The following is a 25,802-nucleotide window of genomic DNA, read 5'->3' as shown; positions in this document are numbered from 1 at the left end:
GATCTTGTACCAACTCGGTAAGGTGGTCATACCATGCACGTGGGGCTTGTTTAAGGCCATAGAGTGCCTTATCGAGTTGATACACATGATCGGGAAAGTAGGGATCCTCGAACCCGGGGGGTTGCTTGACATACACAAACTCATTAATAGGACCATTAAGAAAAGCACTCTTCACATCCATTTGTTGCAACTTAAAGTTGTGATGAGAAGCATAAGCAATCAACAAACGAATAGATTCAAGGCGAGCAACGGGAGCAAAGGTTTCACCGTAGTCGATACCCTCGACTTGGGAGTAGCCTTGTGCCACCAATCGTGCCTTGTTGCGGATGATGGTCCCATGAGCATCTTGCTTGTTCTTGAATATCCGCTTGGTTCCAATGACATTGTGGTTCCCCGTTGGCCTTGGCACTAATCTCCACACCTTGTTGTACTCGAAGTTGTTGAGTTCTTCATGCATGGCATTGAGCCAATCCGGATCTTTGAGAGCTTCATATACCTTTTGGGGTTCCACACAAGAGACAAACGCGTGATGTTCACAATAGTTTGCCAATTGTCTACGAGTGCTTACCCCCTTTTGAATGCTTCCAAGCACATTCTTCATGAGATGACCCTTGGCGGAGAGCTTGGAAGCAATCTTGGCGGCACGACGCTCCAATTCCTCCTCAGAGGTGAGTTGAGGAGCGGTCACTTGATCATCTTGAGCGCCGCCTTGAGCTTGTTCTTGATCTTGAACTCGCTCGGAGGAGAGAACTTGACCTTGGGCATCACTTGGTGTGTCTCCACCGTCTTGAGCATGATCTTGCCCTTGGTCTTGTTCATGAGGTTGAGGGCCTTCACTTTGTTCTTCGGAAGCGTGTGGGCCTTGGGTTGGTGATGGCTCCACTTGAGTGGAGCATTGTCCTTCTCCTTCGGCCACAAGGGGTTCCTAAATGGGTAGGATAAAACCAACACCAATTCTTCTTATGGCTTGAGGAGGAATTTCATCACCTACATCACAAGTGCCACTTTGCTCCACTTGGGAGCCGTTATTCTCATCAAACTCCACGTTACACGTCTCCTCAATAAGTTCCGTCGATTTACTGAGGACATGGTAAGCATGAGAGTTTGTAGCATAACCAACAAATATGCCCTCATATGCTCTAGCCTCAAATTTAGACAACCGAACACCTTTCTTGAGAATGAAACACTTACACCCGAACACCCGAAAGTACTTGAGGTTGGGCTTGTTACCGGTGAGTATCTCATATGGAGTCTTGTTCAAACCCTTGCGGAGGTAGAGCCGATTGGATGCATGACACGCGGTGTTGATGGCTTCGGCCCAAAAGTTGTATGGAGACTTGAACTTCGCCATCATGGTCCTTGCGGCATCCATCAACGTCCGGTTCTTCCTCTCCGCAACACCGTTTTGTTGAGGGGTGTAAGGTGCGGAATATTGATGCTTGATCCCCTCATCACTAAGAAACTCATCCAAGGTGTAGTTCTTGAACTCGGTGCCGTTGTCACTTCTTATTGTCAAGATCTTTGCATTGTGTTCACGTTGGGCTTCATTTCCTCTTGAAGAAATACACCCAAGTGTATCTTGAATAGTCATCCACAATCACCAAGCAATACTTTCTACCCCCAAGACTATCAAAGGATGGAGGCCCAAAGAGATCCAAATGAAGGAGCTCCAAAGGCCTCTTCGAGTAAATGAGAGTCATGGGAGGGTGAGCCTTCGATACAAGCACTACAAGCACGATCTTTAGCAAAACTAACATTCGTTAGTCCACGGACATGGTCCCCCTTGAGAAGACTTTGCAAAGATCTCATATTGACATGGGCTAAACGGCGATGCCAAAGCCATCCCACGTCAACTTTAGCCATTAGGCATGTCGCGGTCTTAGTGGGTCGCTCCGAAAAGTTAATCACATAGAGACCGTTCTCGACATGCCCAACAAAGGCTACTTTAAGAGTCTTGCTCCACAAGAGGGCCACGGTATCAATATCAAAGAAGGTGGAAAAACCCATAATTGCAAGTTGACGAACGGAAAGTAAATTGTATGCAAGGGACTCAACAAGCATGACTTTCTCGATCATGAGATCATGAGAAATGACTACTTTGCCGAGTCCCAATACCTTAGAAGACGAGGCATCACCCCATTCGACATTGGTGGGCATAGATTGTGACGCCCCCGATTCAATCGTACACTAATCATGCACGCAAATGTGTACGATCAAGATCAGGGACTCACGGGAAGATATCACAACACAACTCTACAACATAAATAAGTCATACAAGCATCATAATACAAGCCAGGGGCCTCGAGGGCTCGAATACAAGTGCGCGATCATAGACGAGTCAGCGGAAGCAACAATATCTGAGTACAAACATAAGTTAAACAAGTTTGCCTTAAGAAGGCTAGCACAAAAGTAGCAACGATCGAAAAGGCAAGGCCTCCTGCCTGGGACCTCCTAACTACTCCTGGTCGTCGTCAGCGGGCTGCACATAGTAGTAGGCACCTTCGGTGTAGTAGGAGTCGTCGTCGACGGTGGCGTCTGGCTCCTGGGCTCCAACATCTGGTTGCGACAACCAGGTAGAAAGGAAAGGGGAAAAAGAGGAAGGAAAGCAACCGTGAGTACTCATCCAAAGTACTCGCAAGCAAGGAGCTACACTACATATGCATGGGTATATGTGTAAAGGGCCATATCGGTGGACTGAACTGCAGAATGCCAGAATAAGAGGGGGATAGCTAATCCTGTCGAAGACTACGCTTCTGGCCACCTCCATCTTGCAGCATGTAGAAGAGAGTAGATGGTAAGTTCCCCAAGTAGCATCGCATAGCATAATCCTACCCGGTGATCCCCTCCTCGTCGCCCTGTTAGAGAGCGATCACCGGGTTATATCTAGCACTTGGAAGGGTGTGTTTTATTAAGTATCCAGTTCTAGTTGTCATAAGGTCAAGGTACAACTCCGGGTCGTCCTTTTACCGAGGGACACGGCTATTCGAATAGATAAACTTCCCTGCAGGGGTGCACCACATAACCCAACACGCTTGATCCCATTTGGCCGGACACACTTTCCTGGGTCATGCCCGACCTCGGAAGATCAACACGTCGCAGCCCCACCTAGGCTCAACAGAGAGGTCACCACGCCGGTCTAAATCCTATGCGCGCAGGGGTCTGGGCCCATCGCCCATTGCACACCTGCACGTTGCGAGGGCGGCCGGAAGCAGACCTAGCCTAGCAGGCGTTCCAGTCCAATCCGGCGCGCGCCGCTCCGTCGCTGACGTCAAAAAGAGCTTCGGCTGATACCACGACACCGAGTGCCCATAACTGTTCCCGCGTAGTTGGTTAGTGCGTATAGACCAAATGGCCAGACTCAGATCAAATACCAAGATCTCGTTAAGCGTGTTAAGTATCCGCGAACGCCGACCAGGGCCAGGCCCACCTCTCTCCTAGGTGGTCTCAACCTGCCCCGTCGCTCCGCCACAAAGTAACAGTCAGGGGCCGTCAGGAACCCAGGCCCACCTCTACCGGGATGGAGCCACCTATCCTTTCAGCCCCCTCATCAGAATCACTTGCGGGTACTCAACGAGCCGACCCGACTTTAGTCACCACATGTGTCATGTATATAAAGTATATAGTATATACCCGTGATCACCTCCCGAAGTGATCACGGCCCAGTAGTATAGCATGGCAGACGGACAAGAGTGTAGGGCCACTGATGGAACACTAGCATCCTATACTAAGCAGTAGGATATCAGGTAGGGTAACAACTGTAGCAACAATGACAGGCTATGCATCAGTATAGGAATAACCGAAAGCAGTAACATGCTACACTACTCTAATGCAAGCAGTATAGAGAAGAATATGCGATATCTGGTGATCAAGGGGGGGGGCTTGCCTGGTTGCTCTAGCAAGAAGGGTACGTCAACACCGTAGTTGTACTGGGTAGCAGCGGCATCGGTCTCGTTGTCTAACGAGAGAAGAGGGGGAAGAAACAATAAATATAATGCAAACATAAGCATGACGATGGAAGACATGACAATACGCGGTGCTAGGTGTGCCCTAACGCGGTAGGAGGTGGTACTAGCGAAGGGGGAAAACATCCGGGAAAGTATTCCCGGGGTTTCGCGTTTTTGGACAGATGAACTGGAGGGGGAAAGTTGCGTGTTTGCTATGCTAGGGATGTGTGGCGGACGAACGGGCTGCGTATCCGGATTCGTCTCGTCGTTCTGAGCAACTTTCATGTACAAAGTTTTTCCATCCGAGCTACGGTTCATTTTATATTAATTTAAAAAGGATTCTATCTTTTTCTAGAATTAACAGAATTAATTTAATTAGAAAAAGGTAATTATGACGTCAGCATGATGTCAGCAGTCAACGTTGACCGTTGACCTGGTTAACCTGACTGGTGGGTCCCACCTGTTAGGGACTGCTTAGCTAATTAACAGTAGTTAATTAGGTTAACTAGTTATTAGGTTAATTAATCTTAATTAGTTAATTTAAACAGAATTAATTAAGTTAATTATTTCATTAATTAATTGATATTTTATTTATTTATTATTATTATTAATTCCTTTTTTTATTTAAAACGTTCTGGGCATGGGCCCCACATGTCATTGTCATAGGGGGCGGGGCCCAGCTGTCATAGGCCCTAAGGGCCATAGTGGGTTCGGGCGTGCGGTTAACGGGCATAGCCCGAACGGGCGCATGCCCGAGGGGCGCTGGGCACGCACGGCGCACGCCGGCGCCGGCGGCCAGGGCTAGGGGAGGCGGCAGAGGGGTGACCGCGGCGGAGGTCAGGAAGGCGGAGGAGGGCCGCGCCTGCAGGCGGGCGCGCCGGCACGCGGTGAGCACGTGGGCGACGCGGGTACTGGCGAGTGGGACGAACGGGCGAGCGGTTGGGGGCGGTGGAGGACGGCGACAGGCGGGATCGGGCGCGAGGGATGCCCCGATCCAGATCGGATCGGGGGGAAAGAGAGAGTAGTGGGGGGCGAGCGAGGGTTACGGGTTAGGGTTTCGGGGGGTGAGGGGATAAGGGGAGGAGTGGGGTTGGCCGGTTGGGCCTTTGGCTGGTTGGGCCTTTGCCCAGTTGGGCTGGTGGCCTGCTGGGCCAAAGCCAAGTGGGAGGGGGGTTTCTCTTCTTTTCTTTTCTTTTGTTTAAGTTTTTGTTCTTATTTATCTTTTTTGATCTATTATAGTTTCTATTTATTTTTGTTTTAATAAAATACAAAAGTGGCACCTAACTTAGTGTTACAAATTGTGCCTTTGCCACTATTAATTTAGCTCTTCAAACTAAAATGGTTTGTAATAGTTTATTCTTTTTAAAAGCATTTAAGTAATTGTTTAGCCCCTGTTTTAATTAATTTCTTGCATCTAAACATTTTATCAAAATGTGGTTTCTCCACCACAATCATCCATGATTTATTTTCTAAATTTTAAACATTTTAGTTTTTAGTTTTTAGTTTAGTTTTCTTTATTTGAAAACTTTTATTGTTTGCCTCTATTTTAAATTTAAATTTACCATCGCGAGATCGACAACAGTAACCGTGGTGTCGTGGCATCATTAGCAGGGAATTACTGTAGCTTAACTATCCGGGCGTCACATAGATGGAATCTTGTGCACGTCCACCACCAAGTCCTTGCTTCCGGTCATATGATTTGTAGCTCCACTATCGAGCAACCATGATCCCCCACCGGAAGCAAACACCTACAAGAGATCAATGCTTGGTTTTAGGTACCCATTTTGTAATGGGTCCTTTGATGTTAGTAACAAGGGTCTTTGGAACCCAAATAGACCATTCAATATACTCATGAGGAGAACTAACAAATTTGGCATAAACATGCCCATCACTAGCACGGCATAGCACATAAGATGGATTAAAGTCGCCGACTTTGTTGGAAGAGGTGGCATTGCCCTTCTTGACACCGCCACCCTTCGCATTATTCTTCTTCTCCTTGGAAGCACCCTCTCCCTCCTTCACAAAAGTTTGCTTGAGAGGAGGAGGTCGTTTGGTCTTGTCATTCTTCTTCTTGTTCTTGGGCTTGGGTGCGAACCCAATCCCCTCCTTGGCCACAACTTCCTTTTGATTTCTCAAAAGGTCGTTGAGGTTATTCTCACCTTGTATGCATGACACAAGGCCTTTCTCAAGTTGCTCCTTCAACTTCGCATTCTCCTCAACAAGATGCACATGCTCACAACAAGGGTTAGTAGCATTTGCATTATCAATTAACACCATATGAGGAAAGGTGGCTTTCTCCTTAGTTAGCTTCACTTGGAGTTGATCATGAGACTCCTTGAGGCTAGCATGAACACCCTTCAAGACTTTGTGAGCCTTGTCGAGAATGTCAAACTCCTCTTTGAGTCTAGCAAGATCAACCCCAAGCTTTGCCTTCTCGGAGTTTAGCACACGAGACACAACAAGAGCATGATCAAGATCTTTCTTTAACTTAGCATAATCATCGTTGTATGACTCCTCAAGAGCCAAACGAAGACCACGCTCTTCGTCAAGAGCATTGGAAAGATCCGAAATCTCATCGGCATAGTCACGACTATGCCCCTCCATCTTAGAGATGGTGTCTTCGTGAGCCTCGATCATGTCATTGGCTTCACCAAGTTGTTCCAAGAGAGCAACGCAGTGCTTCTTGGATTTACCCTTGAGTTTACCCATAAATGTCTCAAACTCATTTTCCTCCACATTTGTCCCCTCATGTTCATCAATGCTATCCGTCGAAGAAGGATGATTAATGATGGTAGTTTTGATGTTGGGGGTTACCTTGTTGGTGGCTTTAGCCATGAGGCACTTGGCGGTGATGTTCTCATTGGGTGAGTCGAAGAGAGACATCCGTGGAGTCATCGCAATGGCAACGGAGGCCATGGCAACCGACTCACCATCATCATCATCGTCATCATCCTCATTGTACTCTTCTTGTACCACCAATTCCTTGGGAGGAGTCTTCTTGGTGAAGTTGCTCTTGTTGCGGAACGACTTGGCCTTGTCCTTTCGAATGAGCTTGCCACCATTGTCTTCCCTCTTCTCGTAAGGGAACTCCGCAACAAAGTGGCTCACATTGCCACAATTGAAACAAGTCCTTACTCGTTGCTTGCCCTTTGCGCCACTTGAATTGTTCTTGTTGAAGTTTGGCCTTGTGTTCTTCTTGCTCCAAAATTGCCTTGAAGCAAGAGCCATATGTTCATGATAGGCATACTTCGTATCTTCGAGGTTGCTCTCTTCTTCTTCCTCTTCATCCCCTTCCTCCATACTAACCTTGGCCTTTAGAGCAAGGTTGGGCTTCTTTACTCTTTGAGAGCGAAGAACCGCATTGTCGGCGGTCTTGTCCAAGATGCTCATAGCAACGAACTCATCCAACACTTCACTTGAGGACAAGGTGTGGAAGTCCGGCCTTTGACGAAGCTTGGTATTCCGATGTTCAGGTACTTAGTGACTTCCTTGAAGTGTCGTCCAAAAGGTGTATCTTCATCCGGTTGCATGAACTTGTTCCTTGAATCCGCCATTCCTAAAAGAGTAGAAAGTGGAGAGGAGTCAGAAATGAGAAGAGAGTAGTGTTCTAGGGTTTAAGCTTAGTGGTCGTGTCCTACAGTCAACGTGTGCTCTGATACCATCTTTGTAGCGACCAGACCTCAAACAGTCTGATCTACCGTGCACCAGTGTCATCCCTGGATCAGTAATGCTAACACGCACAGTACTTGGAGGATTTATAACAGAGTAGCAATCACACACTTATTACAACAAGTATCTCAACAGAGAAATAAGTATGACAAATATGGCTTAAGGCCATCTAAAACGATAACAGCGGAAGACTTGGAAGATAAGTGAGTCCATCAACTCCAATGGCATCACTGAGTATAAGACCACGACCTAAGGCACCTTACTCGTCGTCTGAAAAGTCTGCAACATGAAACGTTGCAGCCCGAAAACGGGTCAGCACATGGAATATGCTGGCAAAATAACACATAGAGAGTAATGAACAGAATAATGCTATACTACATGCATATATGGCCGGTGTTAAGCTCTATGGTTACAGTTTTGCAAAAAGCCAATTTTTCCCTACTGCAAAGGAATAAATTTTATTTAACTATCATGGTGGTTGTTAAACATTGAGATGGTTGACAGCATCTCAATCCCAATTAAGTATCATCATTAACCCAACAAAATTAATTAAAGTAACATGATGAGATTCACATGATAATCCAAGTACTAGATACTCAAGATGTCCATAACCGGGGACATGGCTAACCATGATTAGTTTATACACTCTGCAGAGGTATGTGCACTTTTCCCCACAAGACTCGATCTCCTCCGTTGGGATTCTCGCACTTCATGGTGTTTGAGAAACGGATGACCGAGACACAATCTTTCAGAAGCGTTAACTCTCTACTCCGGGTAGACAGTACCACCTACATCCCCTTCTGCTAGTCTACCTCTTCAAGAGCTCACACAACCTATTCAACTATGCTAGATCCCATAATAGCTTGCGGCTGCACACGGAAGTTTCTAGCATGAATAATCTCATGATCCCTTTGAGCCTGGGTGGCGGTCCAAAGAAAAACAGGCAATCCTGGAATACCCAGGTACCTCAATCCACCCAGATGTGTGTTCAAGTTGCCACCTTAAGTTGAACCATTAATTAACAATCTCACATCTGTCATGAATACTCTCAAACCCAATCCACGTCTACGAGCATAGCATAGCAACATGAGCAAACGTAGAAGTAACTCCCAAGGGTTTGATAATAAACAGGGCAATAGGTACTACCTCATCTACTTCCCAATACCCACAATTTAATTAGATCCTAATCATGCAATGTTTGAGGATTGGTCTAATGCAATAAAACTGGGTAGTAAAAGAGGTATGATCAAAGTGTTACTTGCCTTGCTGATGATCCGTGAAAGTTAGAGATTCGAAGTAGCAAGCGGCGCACTCCGGCTACTCTATCGATAACAAACAAGCATACAATAAGCACTCAACTAATGCACAGGTAAAACTAAAGTAAAAGATCTAACCAGAAAGTTCAACTTAAGAACTCTGGTTTGCAAAAAGAATCAAATCGAACGAAGCAACGAAAGTCAAACGGCAAAAGAAACAGGCTTTGTTTACTAATCTGGATCTAAGTCAAATTTTACAGTAGAAAAACTTGTTTGAGTTGGTTAAACGGAAAGAGAATTTCGAAACAAAACTCTAGGCGCTTGAATCGCCTGATTCCGATAAACGAGCGAAAAGTTAAACTAAAACGAAAAACAGATCGGAAATCGCGATCTGGAATAATCGCGAATAATCCGACGAAAAAGAAAACTGACGAACAGTTAATCGAACGGACGTTCGTTAACAGCAACTAAACGGTGAACACGTTCGTTAAAACGAACGGACCGGTGAACGTTCACTAACTAACTAAACCAAAGAAAAAAAATAAACCGATCTAAAAAATAAACCTAGGGTTTCTAAAAAAATAAATAAACCGAAACGGTTTTAAAAAAACCGGACTCGGCGGCGGCGGCTTCGGTTACCTCCGGCGAGGTTACTCCGGCGGGCGGGACGGGCTCCGGCGGGGCTTCGGGGTGCGGCGGGGTGCGGGGAGGCGGCGGGTGGCGACGGGAGGCGGCGAGTGGCGACGGGAGGCGACGAGGGGCGACGTTCGGCGTCTCTAGCGTCGGCGGCTTCGGGCTCCGGCGTCGGGCGGCTCCGGCGGGCTTCGGTTGGGGTGGGACGGGGTGAGGGAGGCGGCGGGGTGCGGGGTATATATAGGTGGGGCGGCTGCCGTGGGGGAGGGGGCAAGGCGGCGGGAGGCGGCGTCGATCGGGACTCGGGCGGCGGCGCGGACGTCTCTAGCTCGAAGACGACGGGGAGCTGGGCTGGGCCGCTCGGCTGGGCTTCGGCCCAGTCGGCGCTCGCGGGATTTTTTTTTAATAATAATTCCGCCGAACCTAAAAAAAATCCTAGAAAAATAAATAAAATCTAAAAATGCCAAAATAAATTTTCACCGTCTAATTAAAATAATTAGAACGAGATGAACATTTTCTTAGCCCAAAATGCAGTTTTGAAAACGTGAAATTTTTCTAATGCAATTAAAATTGCAAATAAAATCCGAATAAAATCAAATATTTGATTTTAATATTTTTCCTCCAATATTTCAATTATTTCGGAGAAGTCATATTTTCTCCTCTCATTTTTTTAATATGAAATATTTTCCGGAGAGAAAAATAATTAAAACCAAAATCCTCGTTTCATTATTTGATAAAAAAATCAAATATGAAAACCGGGAAAATCCCCAACTCTCTCCTAGGGTCCTTGAGTTGCTTAGGATTTCGAGGATTTGCCAAAATGCAATAAAATATGCTATGCAATGATGATCTAATGTATAACATTCCAAATTGAAAATTTGGGATGTTACAGGTCCACCATAGACAGGTGGAGGTTCCACATGGGCAAAGATGCCGGTGCCATTTTTACCACTAGAAGAAGGAGTTTTCTCGCTAGTAGCTTCCCCTTTGTCGGAGGTAGCATCCGTCACCTTGTTGGCGGGATCACCCACTTTCAACGGTGCGGTGGAAAGTTTAAGCCCTTCTAAGTATTTATTAAACACGATTTCGACCTCGGTAGTCATGGAGGTTTTCAATGTGTCCAACGCCACATTTAATTCCTCACCAGAGACCGCGGTTCCCCCATCTCCCGTAGACGAGACCGGATTCACACCGGAGTGCTCCTCCACACCATCTACGACGTCAACCATACTCTTCGGACGGTAAAGTCCTTAATAAAGAGACGAGGCTCTGATACCAATTGAAAGGATCGATATAGTTGACTAGAGGGGGGGTGAATAGGCAACTAACAATTTTTAGCTTTTCTTTACCAATTTAAACTTTGCATCAAAGTAGGTTGTCTAGATATGCAACTAAGTGAGCAACCTATATGATGCAATGACAACACGCACACAAGCAAGCAAGGGATTTAACACAAGTAAGCTTGCGAAAGTAAAGGGACGAGATAACCAAGAGTGGAGCCGGTGAAAACGAGGATGTGTTACCGAAGTTCCTTCCTTTTGAGGGGAAGTACGTCTCCGTTCGAGCGGTGTGGAGGCACAATGCTCCCCAAGAAGCCACTAGGGCCACCGTATTCTCCTCACGCCCTCAGACAATGCGAGATGCCGTGATTCCACTATTGGTGCCCTTGAAGGCGGCGACCGGACCTTTACAAACAAGGTTGGGGCAATCTCCACAACTTAATTGGAGGCTCCCAACGACACCACAAAGCTTCACCACAATGGACTATGGCTCCGCGATGACCTCAACCGTCTAGGGTGCTCAAACACCCAAGAGTAACAAGATCCGCTAGGGATAAGTGGGGGGAATCAAATTTCTCTTAGTGGAAGTGTAGATCGGGGCCTTCTCAACCAATCCCGAGCAAATCAACAAATTTGATTGGCTAGGGAGAGAGATCGGGCGAAAATGAAGCTTGGAGCAACAATGGAGCTTTTGGGGGAAGAGGTAGGTCAACTTTGGGGAAGAAGACCTCCTTATATAGTGGGGGGAACAATCCAACCGTTACCCCCACAACAGCCCCGCAGAGGGCGGTACTACCGTAGGAGGCAGCGGTACTACCGCTGATCACAGCGGTACTACCGCTCCCCCGGGCGGTACTACCATGGAGTCTGGAGGGCAGGAGAGTTACAGACCCGAGCGGTACTACCGCGGTGGTTGGGCGGTACTACCGCTCGTGAGCGGTACTGCTGCCCTACTGCCGCTGCGAAGTACCGCACTATCCGACACGAAAAATGACCCCTCGAGTCGACGCGGTAGGGGCCTGGTACCGTAGCGGTACTACTGCTGAGGACCCACCGGCGGTACTACCACTCCGGAGCGGTACTGCCGCCTGTGACCCCTAAGCGGTACTACCGCTGGGTACCGCGGTACTACCGCTGGGACCAGACTCAGCCCAAAGAGAGAGGAAAGATATCTCCAATGAAGCGGAAAGGCTCAGAGGGTGTAAAGAGGATGTGCACGTGTTGATTCCACCCTAGCCTTACCAAAGCGGACCCCCTCTTGATAGTACGGTGACTCCTACGAAACTAATCCACCAAAAGAAGCGAAAGAGCTACACCGTCTTGAATGACACTCCGAGGGGAAAGAAATCGTCTCGTGCCAAATGATGAATCTCTGAAATGCTCAAAGCACACGATTAGTCCGCAAACTTGTTGTCATCAATCACCAAAACTACATCTAGAGAGATATGCCTTAACACCAGTCATGGAAGCTAGCATGCATTTTATTGAGTTTTTCATGTATGTTCGTGACATTGGGATCTATCCCTGCCTCGTTCCATGCATTCATCACTTTTTCATCAAATTTCTTTTCCCTCAGCCACCGAGCTTCGAATCTTTTGGCATGAATATTGTTCGTTCCACTCGGTGGTTGTACATAGTACTCAGTATCCACAAGGAGCGGTCTGTGGTCTGAGTGATTGAACTCCATATTCTGTAGTGCCGCGTGGAGGAAACGGGCAGACCACAAATCATTCACAAGCCCTCTATCAAGACGTTCCCTGATCCGACCTCGACGCCATGTATATGGATCACCGAGGTACCCAAGATCATGCAGCTCACAGTCCTCAACAACTTCATGGAATGCTTGCATGTATTGGAGGCGGGCACGGATTGCCTCCTTCTTTCTCATGAAGGTACATGATTTCATTAAGGTCACCCACCAGGAGCCATGGTAGGTTATGAGCTTGGTGTAGTCGTCGCATACGAGACCACGTCAAGTGTTTGTTCTCCCATCTAAAATCTCCATACATCCCAGTCAAACGCCAAACAGAATTATTATTATCCTCAATCGTTACATCAATGAACATAGGATCAAGAGCTAATCTATGAACATTGACACTATTATTCCAAAAAAGAACTAAACCTCCACTTCTACCATTAATCGGACAAACTAGTTTTTGGTCCATCTTCAATCTCTTTCGAAGACACTATGCCGGATAGCTATCAAGGTGCGTCTTCGAGAAAAACATCACCTCGGGGTTGCATCTTCGCTGGACATCCAGCAAAGCACGTACTGCCGGGGCATTCCCGAGACCCCGACAGTTCCAAGCCAGTATTTTCATTGCGTCCTGTCATCCCCCTCACGGGAGGACGCCGATATCTCATTATTTTGCTGACCTTTCAGGTTTTCCACTGCACCCCCATCTACTGCTTTGAATTTCTTTTTATTAGCATTTTTCTGAGGTGTGTTAGCACTTAGCAGCCACTGATGTAATCCCTGGCAGAATATCACCCTCTAGTTGACCCACCATAGCAGCGACCTTTGAAGATTTAGTCGCTCCAGGAACTAATGCTAGTGCATTAACTGGTTCCGGCGCTGACTGTAGGGTATCAGCCGCCGTGCGTTTTCCCAACATGTTATTATTTCTAGCCTCCATGCTATTCATACCATTCTGCACATCTTGATCTGTCTCCATCTCTGTATCATCCGGATTGAAGAGTGCATTGTGTCGCCAGCTTTGTGTTGCTCCCCTTCCGGCAAACACAGAAGGAGGAGCCCCACGTCCGCGGCCAGGACCAAAAGCAGGGTCCCCCCGTCCAGCCTCACCTCTTCCACGTCCAGGATTTCTACCAGCCCCGCGGCCTCTACCTCTGCCTCTGCCTCCATCAGCAAGCAGAAAATCGCCCCATTCAAGTTTGGTTAAATCATGTTCTCCTGTACCGCATTCCTGATACCAATGCCCCATCAGTCCGCAGTTGCCACAAAACTCTGGTATTTTTTCATACTGGACTTGATAGAATTCAGTCTGTTCATTCTTTGTTATTCCAACAAACCTGATTAGTTTCTTCAGAACATTGAGCTCCACTTTTACTCTGACAAATTCACCCACAAAACCAGCCAAGGTAAAAGATTGATCTTTCTTTATTGAGAAGAGAAAGATGGAAACGGAAGCAGGGCGTGGAAAAAACATTAGACGGCTGGGCTTACTTTGTTTCAGATCAGGGCTAGATATTTTTTAGATCAGGCTTAGATGAGACGATTGGGCTTCTTTTTTTCAGAATAATTTGCTAATGAGACGATTGGGCTTCGTTGTGCAGTATAAATAAGGCTGGAATCCATTTCTTTTGCATTTTTTGCATGGTAGTTATGATGGCCCAAAGGATGCATGTCTCACGGCTGCATGTAGACGCATTGCTTGGTGGAGAATTGATGACGTGGCTAGATGCTGATGTGGACACCTGTTGTTACCGTAGCCTCACTGTGCCTCTCACCGGAGCTCTCACTCTCTCTCGCTCAGGACTAGAGGAAAGGAGGAAGAAGAACGAGGCGCACACAGCAGATATATCCGGCGCCCGAACGCGCGCCCGGCTGCACGAACAGCCACTTTTTCACTCAAGTCACAAACTCAAGCACTTGCTACAACACGCAGGGAACGGGGTTTATACACGCGCACGCACCAACGCCCGCGTCCGCTCCCGCTGCAGCCCCGCTGCCCACTTGCCCACACCCCGCGCTCCACGGCCTCCCGCGCCCGCCGTGCACATACGCCTAACGGGACGCGACCGGGTCCAGCGCCCTGCGCGGCCACACCCCGACGCATTCGTCTAACTAACACACACACACGGCCACAAACCCGGCGCGCCCTGGCTCGCACCCGACGCGTCCTGCGGTGGCTTATGCCCAACACTCACCCCCCTAAGCCACGAACTACAGCAGGTGAGTCCATCGTCGTCGATGTCGCCATGGACGTCGCACCGCACCGCTGCGGCCTCCGCCGTGCCGTCGACGTCGTTGTAGCCGCCGCCGCCCTGACGTCGCTGCCACGCCTGCCACCGTGCCCTTCGCGTGCACTGCACACGTCCCTGCGCTCCTGGCCCGCGCTCCCGCCGCGCACGTACGCGGTCTGCGCAACCAGGTCCAGCGCCTCGACGCGGTCCACTCCCGCGGTCCCGACGCGCCCGACGCGTCCGGTGCGCACCCATAACACGCACCGGTCGCGCCCGGCTCGCCGCCGCGCTTATTGCCCTGCATCGCTGCGCCCTCAACCGCAGCGCAGCGCCTCCACGGTCGTCGCGCCGAGCCGCCGCGGCCTCTGCGACACCACGCAGGTCCTCCACGACCTCCTCGTCTCCGCGACCGCCGCTGCTCGCCGCGCGCACGGCATCACGCCACACCGCTGTGGACTCGCCGCGCGTTGCCGACGCCACACGCTCGCCGCGCGCTCGGCATCACGCCACACCGCCGTGGACTCGCCGCGCGTTGCCGAGACCTTCATGTCCGCCGCGCGCCGCGCGCGCCGCGGACGCCGCCGCGCGCCACGGCCGCCCCCCGAACCAGTGGCTCTAATACCAAATGTTGTTACCGTAGCCTCACTGTGCCTCTCACCGGAGCTCTCACTCTCTCTCGCTCAGGACTAGAGGAAAGGAGGAAGAAGAACGAGGCGCACACAGCAGATATATCCGGCGCACGAACGCGCGCCCGGCTGCACGAACAGCCACTTTTTCACTCAAGCCACAAACTCAAGCACTTGCTACAACACGCAGGGAACGGGGTTTATACACGCGCACGCACCAACGCCCGCGTCCGCTCCCGCTGCAGCCCCGCTGCCCACTTGCCCACACCCCGCGCTCCACGGCCTCCCGCGCCCGCCGCGCACATATGCCTAACGGGACGCGACCGGGTCCAGCGCCCTGCGCGGCCACACCCCGACGCATTCGTCTAACTAACACACACACACGGCCACGGACCCGGCGCGCCTTGGCTCGCACCCGACGCGTCCTGCGGTGGCTTATGCCCAACAACACCTTGCATGTTTAGAGAAATAAGGTAGTGGGGATGAACTATTTAGATATTCTGTTCATTCTTTGTTATTCCAACAAACCTGATTAGTTTCTTCAGAACATTGAGCTCCACTTTTACTCTGACAAATTCACCCACAAAACCAGCCAAGGTAAAAGATTGATCTTTCTTTATTGAGAAGAGAAAGATGGAAACGGAAGCAGGGCGTGGAAAAAACATTAGACGGTTGGGCTTACTTTGTTTCAGATCAGGGCTAGATATTTTTTAGATCAGGCTTAAATGAGACAATTGGGCTTCCTTTTTTTCAGAATAATTTGCTAATGAGACGATTGGGCTTCGTTGTGCAGTATAAATAAGGCTGGAATCCATTTCTTTTGCATTTTTTGCATGGCAGTTATGATGGCCCAAAGGATGCATGTCTCACGGCTGCATGTAGACGCATTGCTTGGTGGAGAATTGATGACGTGGCTAGATGCTGATGTGGACACCTTACATGTTTAGAGAAATAAGGTAGTGGGGATGAACTATTTAGATATTCTGTTCATTCTTTGTTATTCCAACAAACCTGATTAGTTTCTTCGGAACATTGAGCTCCACTTTTACTCTGACAAATTCACCCACAAAACCAGCCAAGGTAAAAGATTGATCTTTCTTTATTGAGAAGAGAAAGATGGAAACGGAAGCAGGGCGTGGAAAAAACATTAGACGGTTGGGCTTACTTTGTTTCAGATCAGGGCTAGATATTTTTTAGATCAGGCTTAGATGAGACGATTGGGCTTCCTTTTTTTTCAGAATAATTTGCTAATGAGACGATTGGGCTTCGTTGTGCAGTATAAATAAGTCTGGAATCCATTTCTTTTGCATTTTTTGCATGGCAGTTATGATGGCCCAAAGGATGCATGTCTCACGGATGCATGTAGACGCATTGCTTGGTGGAGAACTGATGACGTGGCTAGATGTTGATGTGGATACCTTGCATGTTTAGAGAAATAAGGTAGTGGGGATGAACTATTTAGATATTATAAATTATAGATGAAAACGTGTGCATAATTTCCTGTCAAACGGCGCCACCGGGTGGCGCCCCAACCACTAGTCTGATAGCAATTTGTCACGCCAGGAAGACACCCAAGGAGAGAAAGGGAGGCCACAACCTTGTCGTTGCCACAAAAAAGACTAGGGGACTTTACCCCAATACCCAAGGCTAGGCCTTCCGCCGTCGAAGTCGTTGCATGCCGCAACACCACCACCACATAGATCGTGAAGAAGACCATTACCAGTATTGGGGGTTGGGTTACCTGTCAGGGATCACACCTCAGATTTGATTAATGTAGATTGTTCTTTCAATGATAGTCAATATTGTTGAAAATTAGCATGCACTTGTGGACTAAAATTGCAGCGAAAACAAAGTAATCTTAGCACCACTGATGTACTAACTCGAAGGATCGTTGCTCAGTCACGGAAGCCAAAACTTAGGACGAAATGGAGTGAGTTCTACCAGACAAAGCTTGCGAGGAAACTTAAGTTCTTGATGACCCACAAGTATAGGGGATCTATCGTAGTCCTTTCGATAAGTAAGAGTGTCGAACCCAACGAGGAGCACAAGGAAATGACAAGCGGTTTTCAGCAAGGTATTTTCTGCAAGCACTGAAATTATCGGTAACAGATAGTTTTGTGATAAGATAATTCATAACGGGTAACAAGTAATAAGTGTAAAAAAGGTGCAGCAAGGTGGCCCAATCCTTTTTATAGCAAAGGGCAAGCCTGGACAAACTCTTATATAAAGCAAAGCGCTCCCGAGGACACATGGGAATTATTGTCAAGTCAGTTTTCATCATGCTCATATGATTCACGTTCGTTACTTTGATAATTTGATATGTGGGTGGAACGGTGCTTGGGTGCTGTCCTTACTTGGACAAGCCTCCCGCTTATGATTAACCCCTCTCGCAAGCATCCACAACTACGAAAGGAGAATTAAGATAAAATCTAACCATAGCATGAAATATGTGGATCCAAGTCAGCCCCTTTGAGTGTTGTATATACATCTCACGAGTGAAGCCGCCGAATTAGGGGGGCGAGACGTACCTGAGGCTGCGGTGGCGGGTCCGGGAGGCGAGGGCGAGGTGGCGGCGGGAGCGGCCGTCAGGCGGAGAAGGGGCGGGGCAGCGCGGGGACAGGAGGGCGGTTGCCTCGACGCCCGCCGTCGCGGAGCACGCCATGGGGAGTGGGGAGAGGCGGGGCGAGTGGTGGGGTGGGGGGAGCTTGAAGGCTGGAAAGCGGCGGGGAGTGGAATGGGGCTGAAGAGTGGTGGTGGACTGGTGGCGGTGACCGGGGGACAGCGCGTGGCGTGTCTCGTGCTCCGTGCGCGGGCAAGGCGGAGGCGGAGGAGGGCCGAGCGAATGAATTGGGCTATCTGGCCGCCTGGGCCCCGCCGCGCGGCCGGCCGTGGCACGGTGCCATTCGTCGGGCAGACGGCCAGCGGAGGTGTGTGTGAAGGGAACGGACGGTGGAGCTTGATTTGTTTGTCAGGTACAGGGTGCGCCCGTGCCGGCTCGATAGGAGAGAGACCGGTGAGCACGGCTGCAACAGAAAAGTCGGTACCCTATAAAGAAAAAACAGAAAACTCGGTACAGGGTGCCACCAGCAGTATTAGGGGTAGATTGTAGTCAATTGATTTGGATTGTAATTAGAGCATCTCCCGTATATGATCTATAAATAATAACTGATTTTTTACATCAGAAATGCCCCAAAACGGTGCTCCAACAGATGATGCAGATTAAAAAATGACTACAAAGTCTCTTATTATTAAGAACTACAAGAAAATTTGTTAGAAGCATCTTCTTCGTGGTATCAACCTTTGCAAAAAAAAAAAACTAACAAGACTTTTGAAGATACCATAATCAGACTGAAGCTCCAAATAAGGACTTCACCATAACGTCAAAGAAGGATTCCGAAGTCACAACAAGTATATGAACAAAGCAACCAAAAAAGTGCTAACACAGATTCATCAGATCCAGAAAAACAAAATCTGCAAGGACATAAGCCTAAAGACATGCAGGGTTGGACACATGAAATCTGTGGACATATAAATTACTTTCTGGGTTCACGACAACGCCCGATGATACACTGCCACAACAGAAGAAGAATCAGAATACCTTCATTCTCGACGAAACTGCACCCTTTGTCAAGACATTGCCGAGGAAGATTATAAAATTAACGCTCATAGAAATTCTCCATACTCAAAGAGAGATTGAGGGTTCCTTTCACCTTACAGCACGGCGGCCGAAGGCGAGAAGAGCAAAGTCTCCAGCGGCTGCCCTTGGAACCCTATTCCTCGCCACGAATTGTTCGTTTTCTCTCTTATACATATGTCTTTTTAATACAACACCAATCGCATATGATAATAAACACGCATATACACTCACCTCTTACGTTCTACCCCTATGAGCACTTTTGAAGTACTCCCACCAGCTCCGGCGGCGGCAATGCCGGGATTTTTTTAGAAACATCTTCTTCATAGTATCAATCTTTGCAACAAGAAATAATAACACGACTACAGTGAAGATGCCAGAATCATATCGAAGCGGCAACATCTGCACAAACTTGACTACATATATATTTAGAAACCCTCTTAAATTGTCCATCTAAAAGGATGGGAAGCCATAAATGTTGAATGCACTTAGGCTTGGGACGATCTCTAGAAGAAACCAAAAGATGTTCACCAAAACGCCAAAGAAAGGGATTATACCAACAAAGGCAAAAAGAAAAAAAAAAGAGGCTAACACAGACTCATCGGATCCATGGGAACGAATCTGCAAGGACATAAACCTGAAACCTGCAAGGTCGGACACACCAAATCTTAAAAAACACAAGCTCCCTGGTTTCATGACAACGCCCGATGAGACACCGCCAACGCGGTTGAAGAATCAGAATCCCTTTAGGGCTCCTTTGATTCAAAGGAATTCCATACGATTTTTGAAGGATTAGAATCCTTAGTATATTTTTCCTACATTGGTCGCTTGATTCATATGATTGAATCCTATAGGAATTTTTTATATGGAATCATGTGTACTGGATTTCATTGGAAATCTAGCACCCACTCCAACCTCTGTTTTCACTTTCTTTGTTTTTTGACATCAAACACTTTGTTAATCCTATGAGATTTAAATGGGCATGCCACTCTTTTTTTTTTGAAGCTAATGGGCATGCCACTCCAATCCGTTATTTTTCCTATCCTGTGTTTTTAAGAATCCTACGAATCAAAGAATCAAAGAATCAAAGAGAGGCTTATTCTCATCGCATCCTTTGTGAAAACGTCGCCGGAGAAGATCGTACAAATCACGCTGACAGCACGGCGGCTGGAGGCAAATGGAACCAGAAAAAGTCTCCGACGGCTGCACTCCGAATCCCATCTCCTCGTCGCCAAAGGTTCTATTCTACTCCACCTGACCAGACCCGTTCCTATTTTTTCGGGGCCCCACTCGCCCGTCTCGTGCGCTCCGTTGGGCCTCGGCCTTTTCTGCCCCCGCAATCTGATCCGCAGGCGGCCCGCAACCCTCACCCACCCACTCGCCCACCAGCAATCCATCCATCCATCCCTCGCAGCTCCGGCCGGCGGCGATGCCGGCGGGCCAGCAGCCGCAGGCGCGCGAGCCCGACGGCGGCCCCCAGCACCCGCACCCGCCGCCCCCCACGCCCGCGCTCCCGTCCGAGGTGGTGCCGGCCTACCCGCCGCCGGAGTCGGAGGACGACGAGTCCTGGGTGTGGACGCAGATCAAGGCGGAGGCCCGGCGCGACGCGGACGCCGAGCCGGCGCTCGCCTCCTTCCTCTACGCCACGGTGCTCTCCCACCCCTCCCTGCCCCGCTCCCTCTCCTTCCACCTCGCCAACAAGCTCTGCTCCTCCACCCTCCTCTCCACGCTCCTCTACGACCTCTTCCTCGCCTCCCTCACCGCGCACCCCTCCCTCCGCGCCGCCGTCGTCGCCGACCTCCTCGCCGCGCGCGCCCGCGACCCCGCCTGCGTCGGATTCTCCCACTGCCTCCTCAACTACAAGGGCTTCCTCGCCATCCAGGCGCACCGCGTCGCGCACGTGCTCTGGGCGCAGAACCGCCGCCCCCTCGCGCTCGCCCTCCAGTCCCGCGTCGCCGATGTCTTCGCCGTCGACATCCACCCCGCCGCCGTCGTCGGCAAGGCCATCCTCCTCGACCACGCCACCGGCGTCGTCATCGGCGAGACCGCCGTCGTCGGCGACAACGTCTCCATCCTCCACCACGTCACCCTGGGCGGGACCGGCAAGGCGGTCGGCGACCGCCACCCCAAGATTGGGGACGGTGTGCTCATAGGCGCCGGCGCTACCATCCTCGGCAACGTCATGATTGGAGCCGGGGCCAAGATTGGGGCTGGCTCCGTGGTGCTGATAGATGTGCCGGCGAGGAGCACGGCGGTGGGCAACCCTGCCAGGCTGATTGGAGGGAGGAAGGGCGATTCCGACAAGGACGAGGACATGCCCGGAGAGTCCATGGATCACACCTCCTTCATAAGGCAGTGGTCCGACTACACCATCTGAGAGAGCCATTGTCCAAGGTCTATTACTCATCCTCTGTATCAGTAACCGTGTTGTGCTACCAAATACATAGTGATTTTGTTTTGGTATTGTTGGCTTGTGGATGAACATCAACTGTAGTCTAGTGTGTATGACCAATTGTTTCTTCAGCTGAGCAACCATGCTCGGATACTGATAGCAGATGATTGATGAATGAATGATTTTGTAATCCATGGTGGATTTGGTTGTACTTTAATCGTTTTCCGGATTAATCATGCTTTTCTGAGAACATAGGTCATGGATTGATCAAGCTTCAAGGGCATATTAGATCACATGATTATAGTGTGTGAACCGATGATGATGCCACATACTAAATTCCAGACATGTTTTCAGATCCCACTTTCGTCATTTTTCTCTACATCAAATCAAATGAACTGTATTAGAGCTCTTAGGTAATAATCCATTCTTAAGTTCTGGAACGGGGTGATAAATGCCGGTCTAGTATCTGTTTTTCTGAACCTTTATAATTTGCCAGTGTCACTTGACAAAGTTTATGAAAGCATTTCCCCAAAAATTTAAGTAAAAAGTATCTTGTTCTAGCATTATGAATCTGGTTGAAGTTCATGCTCATTTATTCTGTATGTTTATTTATTTATTCATCTCTTTGTAGTTGTAGGACATATGGCTGTGTGATTTCACAATCACTGAGCTCCCACATGCTGTATATATATATCCACCATTTTGATATCTACTGAATAAAAAAAATACTTTTCTTCTGTCAAAACAATGTCGCCTTCGTTGAATGGGTCAATGAAGACTAGGAGACAAAAACACTTATTTTCTGAAATTTATAGCACAATTGCCTTCTGAAGCTTCCGCCTGACTGTTCCAAGTCATCGAGTCAACAAATTCGAAAGTCTTTCGAGCTAAGAGCACCATACATACAGTGACGTGCTGGGAGGGGTTCCTGTTCATTCTCACTTCACAATGGAGGCAGTCATTTCTGCGGTTCTTGGTGATCTTGTCGGCAGAGCTATATCCTTCGTGATCAAGAAGCGCCGTGAGCAGACAACTGCTGAGGAGGATCTGCAGAGGCTGCGCCAGCTGCTTCTGAGGATAAGTGCTGTTGTCGAGGAGGCTGAGGGGCGGTGTGTCACAAACTGAGGGATGATAGATCAGGCTAGCACGATGAGACAGCAAATGTTCAGAGGGTACTACCTTCTCGATGCCTTCAGGTGCAGAGAGAGGAAGACCAATGATGAGGAGGCGAGTCGCTTCTTGTTTGCTCAATCCGATTTCAATCCAGCTAAGCGTTTTCGCCTTCTTTCTAGCAACACTCAGATTGAGAGCACGGTAATTGGTAGAGAAAGCAGTCAGAAGTTGAAACAGGTTGTTATTGGCCTAGAAAACATGGTTGCTGATATGAAAGAGTTTGCTATGTTTCTGATGAGCTACCCTCGCATGTACCGCCAACCCTATGGCGCATATTTATTTGTGGACAAGTATATGTTTGGCCGCCAAATGGAGAGGGAACAATCCATTAGCGTTTTGCTACAAGCTGAGCCTCCAGGGAATGGAAATGTGGGTGTTCTTACAATTGTCGGTCCTGCACGTGTTGGAAAGAGCACTCTTGTGGACCATGTTTGCAACGATGAGCGTGTACGGAATCACTTCTCCTTGATCTTGCTCTACACTGGAAACAACCTTCAAGATGAAACGATGACAACTTTTAGAGATCATTGCGTGATCAAGCATCAAAATATTTCCTTGGATGAAGAGAAGTCGTTGGTAGTCATTGAGCTCTTAGGGGACGTGGACAAAGGAGTATGGAAGAAGCTGCTGCACTCTTCTGAACGATGCATGCCACATGGGAGCAAGATCATAATCACTAGCCGATCAGAGAAGGTGGCCAGTCTTGGAACAACGGAAGCCGTCAGGCTAAATTATTTGTCTAAAGAAGCTTACTGGTATTTCTTCAGGATGCTCGTGTTTGGTAGCACGGATCCGGAGGAGCAACCAAAGCTAACATCCATAGCCATGGAGATAGCCCTAGAGATGCGTGAATCTTTCATATACGCATATGTTGTTGCTGCCTTACTGAGAGAAAATTTTAGCGCTCGGTTCTGGTGCAGGGTTCTCAGACATCTTAGGGAGCACAGGCAGAAGAATATCTTGTTATTAGGTGAATATCCTGCTGAGGAAGATCAGCCTCGTTATATTTGCAGCTTGGCCAAACGGTGGCGAGGTTCTGAGTATGTTAACTTCCTTCTGCGATGTAGTGACTACCAAAATGGGCCTGCTTCTCACAGTGGGATTCCGAGGATAAAAGTGATGGATCTTCTATCCGGCACCTGGAGCGCTATACCACGGGGAAAATTTGAGGTATTGTCCTGGAGGTCTCTCATACCACCGTACTACAGCTACACAACTGTCTGCGAGTTTGTCCGGCACGAGAAGTACCACAGCATAGACGAATAAGGGAAGCACTCTTTGGCACCGTGGTGACATTGCTTCGAGTTACTGGTGGGTTATCTTCTTGTCTACAAACCAAGGCTCACCAGATTGGTAGATGAGACTGCTTGCTGGTCTAAAAGTTGATCTGGTTCTTGAGTCTTCACTCGATCCTTTATGGAGTATTGTAACTGATACCCAGTACATAGGGCTCCTTAAATACTGATTGTGCACGTAGGAGCAAAAGGGAATATCCCGTAATAACTTGTGTACTCTTCATCTGAATAAACAAGCCCATGACTAAGTAGCTGATATTTCTTCTGACTCTCTTTTCACTTACTGTATAAGGTTGACATATCTTGCTAGTACTAACATCTAGCGTTGTTTCCAACCACTCGAGAAGCCTGATTCGGTTACACGAACGACGGCACCACTCAGAGAGGGCGACGAAGGACAAGTAACCTGGGCGTCCTCAACATCGGCACAGATCCTCAGAAGCAGCTGGTGCAACCTCTGCAGATCCTGCCGTGAAGTTTGGCACTTTTCAGCCATGATGCTGGTTAACGGTGTCTTGTCAAAGAAGACATCACGCACACGAGTCTGCGGAGTTCAGGTTAGGCAACCTGCATGCCTTGCTACAAAGATCAGTACCACAAGTGAAAAGCAACACAGATAGCTGGAGCTAACAAGATGAAACAACAGCTGAAAGAACAGACTGAACGAACACAACCACTGCCATTGTGCAGGTTTTGAAAAGAACAGAAGAAAAAAGTGATTTCACTGTTGATCCCAACAGGGGAAACTTGCAGCTTCAAGTTTCCACCACACTGACCTTTATTTAATCAGAAACATTACTTTTCTTCTGTCATAACAGTGTCACCTTCGTTGGCTGGGTCAGATGCCTATTCTCTGAATATTTTGCACAATTGCTTTCTGAAGCTTGCTACTGACTGTTAAAAGTCACCAAGTCAGCAACTTCCTAACTCCATCGAGCTCAGAGTACCATCTAGCTAGGCAGTTTTGGAACAACCGAAGCCATCAAGCGAAATTGTTTGTCTAAAGAAGCTTACCGGTATTTCTTCAAGATGCTCGTGTTTGGAAGCACTGACCCGGAGGAGCACCCAAGGTTAACCTCCATAGCCATGGAGCTGGCCCTCGAGATGGATGGATCTTTCAGCTCCGTATATCTTGTTGCTACCTTACTGAGGGAAAATCTCAGTGCCTGGTTCTGGTGCAGGGTTCTCAGAACCAATAGGAAGTACATGCAGAAGAATGCATTATCGCTCGGTGAATATTATGATGTGGTAAGTCTCAGTATGCTTTGCGCATTTCTGAAACACAGCGAGTTTCTGAGGATCTTAAGCTATTTCTTGTACATCATAGTTACCAAAATGGGCCTGCTGCTCAGGGCGAAGTTCCGAGGATAATAGTGGCAGATGTTCTATTCAGGAGATGGAGCACTGTGCCGCGGGGTAAATTTGAGGTCTTGTGCTGGAGGTCTCTCATACCACCATACTATAACTACATATATGCTTGCGAGTTTGTGCAGCACAAGAACACCACACCGTAGTTCTGTTCTTGACTTCTTGTATACTCGATCTATTATGTTTGACCTACCAGATTGGTATGTATTAGACTTCCTTGCTTGCTGTTATAAATGTTGGTGTTTCATTTATGTGATCTGGTTCTAGACTGATCGGTCATCATGTAGAGATGTGTCTGTAATCACCTGTATACTCTTCATCTCAGTAACCAAAGCCTTGGAATAAAATCTAGTTGATATTTCTGCGGACTTTATTTTCACTTTTGGGCCAAGCTGATATATTTTGCTGGTACCTTGTTTCCAGTGAACGGCCGCACTGCTCAGTGCTTGTGCTGGATAACAATTGAAAGAACACGCTGAGAAGGAACAACCGCTTCTTGATTGTGCAGGTATTAGAAATGACGGAGGAAGAAAAAAACATGATCTGGCTATTGATTCAAATGGTGCAAACATGCAGCGTCAAGTTTCCACCATGTTAACCTCTAA

The 25,802-nt window shown here is 48.3% G+C and overlaps 1 protein-coding gene and 1 pseudogene across 1 annotated transcript; both read left to right on the top strand.

Annotated features, from left to right (window-relative positions):
• The first annotated feature begins 20,310 nt into the window (after nt 1-20,310).
• Nucleotides 20,311-21,572, top strand: LOC123182766 (probable serine acetyltransferase 5). The gene has a single exon (XM_044595423.1). The coding sequence runs from the start codon at nt 20,399-20,401 to the stop codon at nt 21,344-21,346; it is 948 nt and encodes a 315-aa protein (XP_044451358.1). The 5' UTR covers nt 20,311-20,398; the 3' UTR covers nt 21,347-21,572.
• Nucleotides 21,573-21,851: 279 nt separating this feature from the next.
• Nucleotides 21,852-25,667, top strand: LOC123182763 (disease resistance protein RGA2-like; annotated as a pseudogene).
• The last annotated feature ends 135 nt before the right edge of the window (nt 25,668-25,802 follow it).

Source organism: Triticum aestivum, chromosome 1D (assembly GCF_018294505.1).
Source record: "Triticum aestivum cultivar Chinese Spring chromosome 1D, IWGSC CS RefSeq v2.1, whole genome shotgun sequence".
Classification (NCBI taxonomy): domain Eukaryota; kingdom Viridiplantae; phylum Streptophyta; class Magnoliopsida; order Poales; family Poaceae; genus Triticum; species Triticum aestivum.
The sequence above is the reverse complement of the archived record's forward strand: the minus strand, read 5'-3'. Positions and strand labels throughout refer to the sequence as shown.

Coding starts and splice junctions, on each gene's coding strand:
- LOC123182766 (XM_044595423.1), top strand. CDS start 20,399: ATGCCGGCGGGCCAGCAGCCGCAGGCGCGCGAGCCCGACGGCGGCCCC.